We start from the raw sequence: 15456 nt of genomic DNA on the forward strand, positions 1-15456 counted from the left end.
TCTTTTGTTTAACCTTTCTTACTCATACATTTATTTCCAATGTTTCAAAAACAGTATTCACTTGAAGCAAATAGGCCTTTGAGTGTTTATTTTCTTTTTACCGAACCCATATAATACGTCAGAGCGGTTGCGACAGATTGCTTGGACGTGTACATAGGAACTACTTTCTGTTCGCTATGTCATCCGAGTATGTTAAAGATCGATGTGCAAAGGCACTAGATGTATACGATTATCAATAAGCTAACACTGTTCGATGTATGCGAGTACCAATGAATCAGCAAGTACAAGTTTCAAGAGTTATTTCGCAAACAAGTAAACGCGCACGTGGTGTTTCGCAGCCTCGGTATTTTGTACGTTCACAAGATAAAACACAGAATCGCCACAATGCGACAAAAACATCCTCGTTTTGTTGAAGAATCTGGCCCAAATTTCTCGAAACTTCATCAGCTTAACAGGCTTAAGTTGCTTATTTCAATTAGCCAGAATACACACATTAAATGGATTTTGATAAATGAAAAATGGTTTATTCTGATAATCATACAGATTATTCCTATATAGTTTCCAAAAATTCTTGTAGAAGTAAATATAACACATTTTATAGTACGACAAAAATAGTGAGATTAGCTTAATCCTGTTATAAAGGACTTTAAAAAGGAAGTTTCGAGTAATTGGGGCCCGGTAAAACAATCATAAATCCCCCAACTTATTAAATATCCTTTATCATCACTATAGCCTATAGGTGAAGTGGCAGTGAAGATCCGACTGGAATATTTTTACAGTAACCAAACTTAGTACAGTAATCTGACTGATAAAATAACACAAATTCATCGATAATTTATTGTGATAGAAATACATATTCCTTTGAATTTTATTGAAAAATGTCAGTTTGAACTTGTAAATAAATCCAACACAACAGTCATAATAGTGCTTCTCATTTTTAAGAACTTCTAATCTATCACTATCTCTGCCTCGCCTGTTGGTTCAGCAATCTCATTACATGCCAGTTGGCAGCATTGTTTCTTGGATGGTTGTGTAGAGACTGAGTGTAACATTGCCAGAACATATCCGGCCTGTTTTCAAGCTCGTAGCAGTGTCCAAGAACATTTGTCACTGTCTCAACATGTCCACTCACACCTCCAGGGTTACAGAGGTAGTTATTTAGGTTTTGTAATGCAGTGTGTTTCCTGTCTGGTTGGTCAAGCTCCCTGTACGTAAGATATTGAAGGTAGTAGAGAAATGGTATGCAGTCAATTACCACGTATTTCATCCACTGCAGTTCGCTATCCATTATAAAAGCATCTTCGCTTGTTGTTTTTCTGCACATTTCATACAGAAGGTGGTCAGGCACAACCCATGTTTCCAGGTGTGTGAATATTATACAACTTGCAACTGATTTTTTATGAAATTCAAGGTCATTTTCAGTTTTGAGACATTTTACAAGAAATGCCCGACTAGGTTTGTGTACTCTCCCGCAGGCACAGTGCTGCCACACATGCGGCCCCAGCAGGCCCTCACAGTAACTAAGCACTGAAGCTGCTGCCTCATACTGCCCGCTGCAGTATAACATAGAGGCAAACTTCAGCCTGCTGGACAGCAAGTCAGATTCAAAGGACAAACAGTACACCTGCATTATATCACCTGTGATTGGTTGGTTTAGGCGTAACTTCTCAGAGGCCAGGGCAGATGCTAACTTGTTTGCAACAAACCGTAATATAATTGTTGATGCTTCTTTCTCAAAGCTCGGTTCACGCAGCATGTCGTTAAGAATGTTGAGTCGACTAAAATTATTGTAAAGATTGCTCAATGTTACGATTCCATTTGGAAATTCGAATAGGAAATATTGATGGGTAGAACAAAACTGCCTACACATACGTCCACATATTTCCATGTTTATCTCATGTCGTGATTTACCAGGAAAAGCTCGTGTAACCGGCTGTAATCTGGCCCCTAATTCATCCATTTGTATCAAGGTTATACAACTGAGGTTGTCGCACATGATGTCAGCAACAACTGACAACAGGGTGTGTAGTTCAGGTTTACCCAGTTTCCCCACAAACAGGTTCACCCCAGAGATTGTGAAATGTGGACAGTAGCCTAGTTTTAGCCACCTGAACAGAGTGGTCATGCAGTAGAGAGCGCACTGTACAATGTTTTCTTCCCTCCATATGTCAGGCGGATAGCTCTCTATGGTGAACATCATGGCTGTCTTAATGTGAAATGTGCTAAGATTGTCTCCTACGAACTGCTTTAGAAATGATTTCCTTATCATTTTTAGCAACACATACACTTTAATTTGTATTATATTGAAACTAAATACAAGTAACCGTTCCATGAGAGATGTAGAAAATCTCCATTCCAGTAACCGCTGATGATAAGGACTGTCCGGGTAGCCTTGCTTCACAAGAAATACTGGAAATTGACTTGCCTGTACCAACATGTCAGATGTGGGCCAGTGTCCAGGGCGGGGTCTATAAAAGAGGAACTGACACTCTGCTGGTAACCTAGCACATTGATATGCACTAACCATGTCAACATCGTCACCAAAACTTCTCGATGGTCCATGTGATATCAGTTTCACCCCAGCTTGGGTTTGTAGTGAATTATCTCCTACATCATTTCGCACGAACACATTGCCCTCACAATCAATCACATTTTCATGATCGAAAACTTCTGTCATTGGCAGAGGGCAGTCCAGCCTCAGTCTCTGGAGGTAACAGTGTTGGGGCGGGGACCCCTCTGTCTTTTTCACAAGAAAATTGAACTTCCCCATCTGCCACTCTCTCCAGTCTAACAGTACTGCATGTTTTGTTTTACTGTATAATATATCAACATCAGATTTCATTCCTAGAGTAGTAGTTCCTTCGCTCTGACTTCCAAAAAAGTACGTTGTCCTATCTGAACCCACTAATGTACATAAAAGTGTATTGACTGCCTCTATTCTCAGCCAAGTCCTCCTCCTCCTGGCTACAATGCGTCTGGTGACCCCGATGTCATTTAAGGCCCGGGATACTCTTAGAGACCATGCCCTAGAATCCTCCAACGCTTCGCTCATTATCTGAAATAGATTGCAATTATGCAAATAATCAAAAGAAAAAAACGTAGTATTATTTTCTATTTATTTCAAGATTTTATATTACCTCGAAAGATACGAATGTCTTTGTCCACTCTTTCAATAAATCCTACATAGTTTATATTCCCTGGCTGCAACAACTCATACTTAGTGATGAGTAGAGGTATGAATGTAATTATAGAAGGGCCTGTGACTGAAGTGATAACACATCCTGACATATTTCAGGTGTGTCATCTTATTAGAATAATCAGTATTTTATATTGGTAATCGTAACATGCTTCATTGTCTGTTTATTTATGTTCGTTTGACAAATATATTACTATTTTGAAAATCTCAGACAGAGCTTGTATAAGAATGGTAAAAGTAGAATTTACCAAAAAAATAAACGAAGTTTGTACTTCTTTTTCTGAATATTTTGAACTAAAATAAGAAGAACACACTCTTTGCATTAAATTTGTGTATTTAGATAAAGTAACTATTTCATCGAGGTGCATTAAAATGCCTTTTCCATGCCTACATCCTTTTTAACAAGACCGACATTCAAAAATTGAATATATACGGCTTAGCTAGCAAATATTTCAAGGAGTGCAATAAAACAGTTATAGCGTAACTTCTTCTAATTAAGACTTTTGTTAATGTCTGTTAAATGAAGTTGACTCTGTGCGTTATCTTTTCAAAAAACGCTGTTAGAATGTATGAATGCCAGATAAAACGTTTATCCACCGTTTTCGTTGACAAAACCAAAAGACACATATGTACATAAGTACATGTAGATTATGCGCGAATGACAATCTGTAACACACATGTAGACTAACTTAACCTCTATTAAAGGGACACTTATATTTTGTGAAAATATATATCATGTATATTTCATATAGATATACTGTTACAGTTCCGGATATCTAGAATATTACTAGCCAAACAATCCCGACTTATACTCACATTTATCCGGAGATTTATCCTTTATTAAATGTGAGATGTGAACGTCTCTCCTTAACGATCCAAATATAAATAACCTGGTGAAATTCAACCCATACATACACAAAGGTGTATTATAGCATTCCACTGTATTGACTAAATATTCATTTGATACTCATCTGAAACAGATAGGGCCACACCAAATAAATATTTCGTTCCTCGGATTTTTGCCCCCCCCCCCTCCAAAAAAATAAGATTGTGTCGAGACATTTCGGCCCCTTACTAATTTTCAACAGAGACATTTCGGACCCTTAATTTTTATTTGTTTTGTTTTGAATATAAAGAAAAATATAAAAATTGTCAAATGTTATTTCAAAAGAAGTTGTACATGGGATCTATAAATTCACTAATAGACATCAAATAGATAAATAGACATCAGATTTCTGTTTTCATTAATTATTATTCAAATTAAAGGGCATCTCCAGAGGTGATTACTTCAAAGCAAGACAACTTTAAATGAAATGAAATGTTATGGGGTTTTCTTACATTTAAAAATATTAAACAAAATAAAAATAAGGACCGAAACATCTCCGTAATCAGGGGGCGAAACGTCAACAGGATTGGGCCGTAAAGGTAACCGTTTCAAACTAGGGGCCGATTGGTAAGGGGCTGATTTGTCTTGTAGCCATAAACATAGGTTAAGCTTACCTTTTTTTGGTCTATCCGGAAAGTGTTAACATGGTACTTGTGAATAGATATTTGTTCGAAACTGTTGTTTTGTCAGAATATGGTCAAAAATGACGTTGATATATCAATTTAGACCAAACAATGAATCATGTTCCTCTCAAGTGAAGGTGTCTTCTTCAGCATCGACGCTATAAGGTAAAATTCTGGTCACTGGTATTATGAAATAAATCATATACTACTTAATTGAGTCATTGTTCATCATTCCGATTTCCATCCAAACGAATTACTTATAACGCGTTATTATAGCTATGAAACGATGAAAATGACTTACAGTATGGTCAAAACACATTCATTGTCAAAAATAAGATTACATTTCCAACAAAATTCGAGCCATAATGTTTATACCGGAAGACACCATTTTGATTGAATTTATTGAAACCAATCGATATGCAGTATATAACACCGCGCATCGGGGTAACTTCCCTTTGCAAAAACACTTAAACTGGCTTAGAAAATTATAATTGATTATTTTTTAGCCTTTAAAACAATTATTACCACAAAAAAATCTGGGAACATAAGATATTGTAGCGGGCGCACAAAAAATAAAAATATTAGGTTTTACATTTTCAAAAAAATGGGAGCGGTTAATCCGCAGAACGAAGCATCAGTTTGGTGTGGCATATGTTCACTTTCATAAAAGTTGAGGAGGAATAATTGATATGTTAATGGTCCATGTTTTGTTTGGGTTAGTAATAAAATGAAAACAGGAAATAGGGATTTAAAACTATTTGTTTGAAATACCCATACAACTAGCTTTAAGAACATTTATACTAATCACTCTCGTTGGCATGATTTAACACGATATTGAGGTTTTGTGATGTATGGAAAACCAACTTGTTAAAAGAAAATGCACTCGCTCGGCCTGGTGATCACTAACCGAAATCACATGAACACAGGCCGGGAATCGAACCCTTGGCGCCTTGAATTGAATCGAGTGCGCCTACTAATACGCTATCCAGCCATCATGTTAATGCAATGTAGTTGTTTTGAAGAGATGAATGCTTACACACGCACGCACGCATGCACACACGTACACACACACGCATACATACACAAAAGAGCAAGCATTGTAATGTACGCCCTTTTAGCGGCAAACGGTACCTGCAGTAGAACTTTAAACATGACTTTAGCAAAGCTATAAGACTGCATTATTCAACCATAACAGGGGACTGTCTGGTATACCTCAACGTAAGATATTTGTTTCATTTTTCAGCTGCAAATATGCGTGATAGTAGACCTGACACAGCATCAATAACAATGATGATGATAGACCGAAAACAACTCTCATCAAATATCTGAACATATTTAAGGGTCGCTGACTAGTGTTTAAAAGCATTTAATAAATTTCATGATTTGAAAATCTCAGTATCAAAACGTTTTCATCCACATGGCTTATAATGATGCGACCAAGCAAACTAGAGATTGCGTTTTTCTAAACGCGCTTGTCTCCCCCATTGTAGTATCGTAAGTAAGTAATAATTAATGATGACATGAAATTTGTACTTTTGGACTGGAGACGAACAAACATAAGGGTCGTTCACTGGTCATGACCAAGTTGCGTACCAAATGTGAAGTTCCTGGGTCCAAGCGTTCTTTAGTAAATGAGCGGAAATAAGTATGACGTACGGACTGATGATCGCCAAATTATTTTTTAAACCTGAAAGTCACGGTACCCTCGACCTACTGACCTCAAAAGCAATAGGGGCCATCTACTAACCAAGACCAACAAGCAAACCAAGTATGAAGTTAATGGGCAAAATATTTTTTGTTTTGTTTTTCCAGCTAAATCCATTATTTTACGTCAAGGTCACCTTGACCTTTAACTTACTGGCCTGATGTTTAATACAGGTAATCCACTTGTCATGACCATCTCAAGGTGATATTTGACTCAATGTACTTTCATCATAATAGAGGAAGATTATAAGTATCTTCCATGGCCGAGAGTGTAAGATAGGTTCATCCCGACCCGAGCGTAGGGTGTATTTTGGAGACGATGTTTACCGAGTTTCCGCAAAACACCCTGCACGAGGGTTGGGTTGAACCTATCTTACACGAGCGGCTATAGTAGATGCTTTCTCCTCAACCTCAGTTAAACAAAATTCAGTAAAAAAGTTTTTTTGCTGGAACTCTTTTGGGCGTAGTGAAAAAAATGCATATGGATATGTGATAATTCGTGGTTGTGATGGATATGCGCGCAGTGTTTCAGATTATGTTAATAGTCTAATCGGTCTTTAAATAGTTCTGAGGAGAGTGAAGCATTATATATTTTGAGATGTGCGTGAAAAAGTTTGTATGGTGACATTTGAAGCGAGAAATTTTTAATTAACATTCTAAATATTGCCACATGACATGGTTTCAATGATGCTACTGACGACAGTTTTCAACAAGGGAGTTAATTACAATGTGATGACCATTAAAAAGGAGGTCCATACAGGTACTTGTTTTATTTTTGCCCGTGGGCAAGATAAGAATTTCTAGCATGGTTAAATTTTCGGATCTACTTTTCTGAACTATTTTATAACATGTTTCATTTGTATCCACTTTTTCTCTATTTTGCATCGCTTAGCACATTTCCCCTCTACGATGGGCTTGATGCGCTGTGTGTACGAACAGATACGGGCATGAAGCTCAAGCTCAGCAAATACTTAGTTTTGAGTTCTATGATCACCTCCATGAATATATCTATAACAGCAACTTATATACAGTTTCCACGTTGCCTTGACGTGGTATTTTGGTCGGCCACATCATGACCAGAATTCACGCCATACCGACGTCAGGTGTTTGGTGGTAAGTATTTATGTGTCTTAACTCTTTTGAAAAGTATTTGATCCGAAACAATATATCCAGTGCTTCTTCGGTGGCAGGGCCTCGGGACAGTTGTATTATTTCGGTACAGAGGGAGGAAGGGTCGGTGATTTCCCGGGGTATTTTCACCACAGTTCGGAAAATAAATAAATAAAAATAATCTAATGTTTTTGTCTGTATTAAGTACGGTATACGTTACATCAGTACATGTGTGATGCCAATTTCAGATACATGTCAAGTAAGCGTAACTGGTATATACTCATGCCTTTTTAACATTATTCTAGGGTTACTTGTGCAGATACCAATTTCATTAAGTGATGTTTACACATGCTTTTCATGACTGTAATATTGGATACCATGCAGAATAAGCACTGGCCATTTTAAAAAGGGAAGCTTTAATTCATTACCATACAATGAAAAATGATGTATTCTATTCACCAAAACCGCAGTATTTTTGAAAATGAAATACAAACAAGGAAATGAAAAAATATATATCATCCTTTTAACCAACTGTTTCTATCTGTGTAATGCACTTTGTAATAAAGTAGGAAAAAACATTTTTAGAGGCTGATCTCATCAAGACCCATTTATTACCTGATGTTTACGCATATTAACGTGGTTGTGTTACGGGATATCATGCAGAAATAGAACAGTAGATCTATGTGTGCACATAGTGTAGAACTGATTATGCACATACTGTTGAACCTATTATACACATACTGTAGAAATGATTATGCACATACTGTAGAACTGATCATGCACATACTGTAGAACTGCTTATGCATATACTGTAGAACTGATTATGCACATACTGTAGAACTGATCATGCTCATACTGTAGAACTGATTATGCATATACTGTAGAACTGAGTATGCACATACTGTAGAACTGATTATACACATACTATAGAACTGATCATGCACATACTGTAGAACTGATTATGCATATACTGTAGAACTGATTATGCACATACTGTAGAACTGATTATACACATACTGTAGAACTGATTATACACATACTGTAGAACTGATCATGCACATACTGTAGAACTGATTATACACATACTGTAGAACTGATCATGCACATACTGTAGAACTGCTTATGCACATACTGTAGAACTGATTATACACATACTGTAGAACTGATTATAAACATACTGTAGAACTGATCATGCACATACTGTAGAACTGATTATACACATACTGTAGAACTGATTATACACATACTATAGAACTGATCATGCACATACCGTAGAACTGCTTATGCACATACTGTAGAACTGATTATGCACATACTGTAGAAATGATAAAACACATTCTGTAGAACTGATTATGCACATACTGTAGAAATGATTATGCACATACTGTAGAACTAATTATCCAAATACTGTAGAACTGATTATACCCTTACTGCAGAACTGATTATGCACACACTGTAGAACTAATTTTAAACATACTGTAGAACTGATAAAACACATTCTGTAAACTTGATTATAGAACAACTTTAGAACCGATTATACACATAATATCGAATTGATTACGCACGTACTGAAGAACTTATGTGTAGCATTTAACAAAATGAATGGAATGAAACATGGCTGAAATATCTTGCTTCAAACGTCAATCATATTTATTGATTTTACACTATATAGTATTATTATATTATTAGTTTTCTTGACAGTCTATTTTGAAATTCTACTTTACTAACGAAGTAAAATGGAAAAGATACAAAATTAGATATAATCATTATTATATGCTGATCTGAGGAAACATCGTGGTTTTATTTTTAGTGTGGATTATTCTAGTAAAATACAAATGTTTACCAAAACACTTAACTATTCTTCTGTGAACATATAGAGGTCGTAATGATAAATTAACAATAGAAGACAGTCTAAATATTGTATAAGAAGGGAAATAAGGTGTACGTCCATTGCGCTATATTCCTATAGAGTTTCATAACCTTTATAAGATGTAATTTTATAAAGGAAACGTGTGAAAATGTTTATTTCAAGTACGTGTATGTAAATATCTTAACATTTTAAACTTAATAAGACACAAATATGTTACTAAAGCTATCTCTGTGTGATTAAACTATAAAACTGCGAGAAAATATAACATTTCATGGCTTCCGTCTACTTTCAATACAGGTTTCCTGCTTAATAAAACCGTGTGCCTTGATATTTCCCTCATTAGTTTTACCATTTACCTCCACAAATTTGACACAAAGGTAATATTCCATTCTCTCGTCGACTGGTTGAGAAGAGTCATTTGGCTTTTGTGGGAAACAATAAGGGGGCGGGGGATTCACTGGAGGATTTTATTTCTAGTGTCGATTACACTATCTGATTTAGAGTGATTAAAATATATACATGGGCTAGATGGCTTTTTGTCATTTACCACACTTTAATCTTATTTTTATAAAACAAAAGTAATTGTTCAAATGATACTAGAATTAAGGAGACAAATCTATTTGTAAAATGTTGACTAAAATATTCTCCCCTTTTCCTATTTCGAGGAATCGATATGGACCTTACCCGCCAGGCGATTTGCATGTTTTTGATAGACAAGAATAAGTGGATAGCGGATTTCCCGGAGAAAAAAATAATTCCTATGAAAATAGCATACATCATCTAATTTCGAGTCTCAAATGTTTCTAGCTATGTTGTGTTTGTTTAATTAAAGAATTGTAAACAAGATCGTTTTTGATAAGTATGGATGTCTGGAATGTCAGTATGTTTTGGCATCAGTTAAACGGATCTCTTGAATGAAGACAGACTTTGAAAAATGCAAATAATGGTTACAGTACAAACAAATTATAATAAACAACACTTGTTAACATGTTGAAGAAAACGTAAGGGTCGTTTATTTAAATGTTAAATACTTTCCAGCAAGCACAATTTGCAAAAACACACACACACACACACTCACACAAACACACACGCGCACATACCTACACACACACGCACATACACACACACACGCACACACACGCACGCACACACGCACGCACGTACGCACGCACGCACGCACACACGCACGCACGCACAAACAAGCACACGTGCACACACACACACACACACACAATGTGGTGACTCAATAATTATCGAAAAATCATTTAAACAGACGGATTTATTGACATAATTATAGAGAAAAAAATTTTATCCAATACATAACTCGGTATTTTCAACTGTATCATTTTCCTTATGACTGATAAAGAAGTCGAGGTTCGGGGATCGACCTAACGACCATTATAAATGCATTGTAACCGTTTTGAATAGATAAATGCTCACAAACACGCAATCAAAACAGCTCATATTGTTATGTTTTAATAACGCGGTTGAAGTTGCAGTTTGGATTACAAATCTAGCATACCCTGAAATACACGACAAGCTTGAGCAAAAATACAAAGTGCTTTAAACAACTGTTGCAGTGAATTCACGGAAAACCAAGCAAGATTTAAACTATAATTTTCCTGAATAAGCTACGATTTTCTTCAAAATAAAATTATTGTGTTATATGCTAATCAGAACCAAACAACTGTCTGTCATATGTTGTCATGCCCGTTTTATTTAAGTACTGTTACGACCAACTAACGCTACAGAAAAGGGCAAACCAGGAATAATCTTAATCAACAACGAATTGTAAAAACTAACAAGTTCACGACAATAACTTTAAATAAGTAATGTGAATGTTCAAATACCTTACATAAAGTAAAATGGCCATGAATCTCAAAAAAATATCTTCACTGATCATGGTATTGTTAAATTCTGTCCACATAATTTGACACACTATATAGACATTGTTTAAATCCAAAACTACTGTCAAAATTAATTTTTCAAAAGTTCTCAAAATAATCTTATTAAATCCAAGATTTCATAAGGTGAATCCTTTATAAATAATTTTTGCCCTTATGTACCAAATAGGTATTTTTCTAAACATACCACAAAACTCATCAAGAACTTTCACTCATATTTTGATAAGAACCTTGTTTATTCACAAACTTCATTAAATGGAATTGATTTACCTTTCTTTAACCTTTTAAACAAATCCTGACCAAAACATGACAAATATATAATCTGGGTAAAACATAGTTTTATGTAATGAATTAAGATCACCTTACACACAAACAAGACTGTTAACAACGAAGTATTGAATAAAAAATACGTAAACAATTAGCTGGATGTCTTCAGTATCTTAAGAAAGTCGTTTAAAAGAACAAATGATTAAACTAGATACATAGAAACCATTGTTTTGGCAGTCATAACTTTCCGATTTATCTAGTCATCGACGACAATACCTTTATCGATTGCAATGTGCATAATTGACAAGTTTCCGATAAACCGTAATTTTAAGTGACAACGACCTGGTGGTGCTATTCCTTTGGATACATTTTCTAAAGAAAAATAGGAGTAAAGTTTTAAAATGAACTCGCCGCCCAAGCCCCGGCCCCTATCATGTTTGTTCTATTTTGACGTTGTGCGCCTCCCGTTTACTCGTTGTTTGCCTTTTAAACACAATATTGGTTAAATGAAATTAATCATTGAATACAGAAGACACTTCATGCAACATAATTGAACTCGCCATGACAAGAATTAATCCGACTTGTTTTTAACTGTTGTCTGCAACCAAACAATGGCATTCTACTTTAAAATGCATATAGATACATGAAAAAATATATTTCATTAAATGTTTGGTTGCACAATATTTAAAAAAAAAAACACTATAGAAGAAATGTTATTATATATTACAGAAACAATTGTAGTTAATTTCCCATTGTAAAGGTAAAATATTTTTATACCGATCAACACTAGATTTTCGTGTCATTTGTCAATATGTATGCGTATATATTTTGCATTAACTAACGATATGTACATCTAATTCTTCCTTATTGATAATTACTGATTTTTCTTCCTTGCCTGCACGCGCCTAATATAAGGATAACATGACAAGCTTTTTCTGGCTCCGACAAGCTAAACCAAAATTGTTTAAGCCCATTATACCCCCACATATATATTTAAAAGAACAGTCGAAGTATTAAAGTTTGAAAATATATCACACATCTTAGCATATACAAATTAAATATACCCCAAAAATCGCAATTAAAGGAATATTAACACGTCAATTCAATATAAATATACATCGTTTATTGAGTTTTACATGGAACACAATCACCCGATAACCTTACTACCAGTAAAACTATTAAATGTTATCAATGTCTGAAATTGGCGAGAATTTTTAAGTCAAATGTATGTATTGGCTTGCTTAGAAATACACTTTAGGGTTATAATATCTTAGATTGATAGGAATGTATGGACATTAAACTTACTCCTGTCATGTTTTGTGGAGTGTTTGGTTTCATGTTAAACGTATTGTTTTCGATAAACGTTCAATGCTACTATTGGTATTGATACACGATCGCATTTAGCAAATATGTAATTGGTCTTAATGGATATGTTTCATAATGTTTTGTTTAAATCTTTTGTTAGATTAGATTGGATTATACAATTCTCTCGCTTCAGGAAATAGTTTGAGATCATGCGCGGTCGTTTTAAACAAATTATTACACTGCATTTAACATTTAAGGTTGTCAGTTACCTATACAGTATGACACATTCACGGTAACCTGTCACCATAGCTCTATATCATATTTAAGATTACATATCACCATAACGGTTTCTCATATATTAGGTAACCCATCATCGGTACTGTATCTCATATGTAAGGTTATCTATCAACTTCACTGTGTCTCACTTTTAGGTTACATATTATTATAACATTATCTCATGTTTAAGGTTACCCATCACCATAAACTTATCTCATATTAAAGGTTCCCTATCAAAATATACTAATCTCATATTAAAAGTTACCTATCACCATTACTGTATCTCATATTTAATGTGACCTATCACCATCACTGTATCTCATATTAAAGGATACGTTTTACCAGCACTGTATCTCATATATAAGGTTACCTATCACCATCACTGTATCTCATTTTTAAGGTTACTTATCATTTTCAATGTATCTCATATTTCAAGTTACCTACCACCATTAACTTATCTCCTTTTTAAGGTTACCTAACACCATCGACCTATCTCATGTTTAAGGTTACCTACCACCATCAATCAATCTCAAATTTAAGGTCACCTTTCACCATCACTGTGTCTCATATTTAACGTTACCTATCATCATCATCATCATTGAATATCACATTTAAGGTTACCGACCATCATCAATATATCTCATATTAATTATCACCATCTGTGTATATTATGTTTAATGCTAACTATTACCATCAGAGTATCTCATAATTAAGGTTACCTATCACCATCACTGTATCTTATATTAAAAGTTATCTATCACCATCACTGTACATAACATTTAATGTTAGCTACCATTATCACTCCATCTCATATATAAGGTTACCGGTCACCATCACAGTAACTCATATATAAGGTTAACGATCACCATTACCATATCTCATATTTAAGGTTACATATTACCATCACTGTACCTCACATTTAAGGTTGCATATAACAATCACTGTATCTCATATTTAAGGTTAACAATCTACAAACCCTGTATCTCATATTTAAGGTTACATATTACCATCACTGTATCTCATGTTTAAGGTTACATATTACCATCACTGTATCTCATATTTACCGTTATCTATCACCATCATTGTATCTCATATTTGAGTTATGATATATGCTATAATTTTTTATTTCCTTATATTAAAGATTACCTATCACCAATTTATTACCCTACGATTTTAGGCCAAAATTATTGGAATTTAAGCGCAGAATTGGAGGTATCTCGTTTTACACTTCCATTTCTTACTTCATGCACAACTAGGTTTTTTTACGACTGTAATTTTTTCAATTAAAAAAATAATATATATATATATACAATAAGGAATCCGCATATTTTGTCAAAATCTTTTATTATAAATTAGATATGAACATTAAAACTTTTGTCGTATTTCCATCAGAATCACTTATCATTATTATACATTTCAAAACGAAGAGGTTGAATTACAAATCAATTAAAACCAAATATTGTTAATACTTACTAATTTATCCTTTAAGGTTTTCCTTATAAAACGAATGTAAATACACTTGTGAAGTTCTATATCAACCCATTCATACAAATGATCTAAAGAAATGTCTCGCAAACGACTCTTTCTTTTCTTACCAATGCGCATGCGCGAGGTTCAAAATAACTTTAAAACAATAAGAGATTAAATCGGAATTTGGCGGTTGTTTCGGTGTTTGGTTTCTTGTTCGACTTATTGTATTCGATAAACGTCCAAAATTATTGCACGAATAGAAACAGGAAATTTGAAATACGATACCTATTATTCTGTGTCTTAAATTTCAATTAAATTTGGCCTGAACAAAATACTCTAAAAGCGTCGAGTAAGTAAATGGTGATATCTTATCTTAATTATAATGTAAATTGACAAATAATACCTTAGATAACATATATGATGTACAGTGAAGTTGATAGGTAACCTTAAATATGAAATACAGTGATTGTGAAATAATATTTTTGTACAGATTTATAGTGTGTTATGTTTTGACTTATTTGGGTAACAGAATCAAAGAGACAGGTGTGTACGCACATTAAGTCTGCGTAACTGGTTTATAAACTCGTGCTTTTATACAACTTCAAAAAACATACTCATGCAGATGCCAATTTATTTAAATGATGTCTACACAAGTGTTCATAATAATAACACAGCTAAGTATAATGTATTATATTCACCCATAAGACAATGAAAACAATAGGGACAAACCCAGACCTCTGTCATTCTTTGATAATGAGACACCTGCTTGGTACTTCGGTATTGCCAAACGAAAATGGAAGTGAAACAAATGTGTTTTTAAATAAACGCACTGCGTAGTTTGGGAA

General features: G+C 34.4%; 1 protein-coding gene across 4 annotated transcripts in view; it reads right to left on the reverse strand.

The window, feature by feature from the left end:
• Positions 1-821: 821 nt before the first annotated feature.
• The window catches only part of LOC128241515 (uncharacterized), a 28045-nt gene continuing 13410 nt past the window's right edge, over positions 822-15456 (reverse strand). For 2 of the 4 annotated variants that reach the window (XM_052958478.1, XM_052958481.1), the window contains exon 2: positions 822-3055. In XM_052958478.1, coding sequence (XP_052814438.1) covers positions 959-3052 — 2094 coding nt within the window. In that variant the 5' untranslated portion in view covers positions 3053-3055 and the 3' untranslated portion in view covers positions 822-958. Of the gene's footprint in view, positions 3056-4012; positions 4061-14614; positions 14674-15456 lie in introns of those variants that run through there. The other 2 variants (XM_052958480.1, XM_052958479.1) reach the window with 2 other exon arrangements.

Source organism: Mya arenaria, chromosome 7, assembly GCF_026914265.1.
Source record: "Mya arenaria isolate MELC-2E11 chromosome 7, ASM2691426v1".
NCBI classification, from domain to species: domain Eukaryota; kingdom Metazoa; phylum Mollusca; class Bivalvia; order Myida; family Myidae; genus Mya; species Mya arenaria.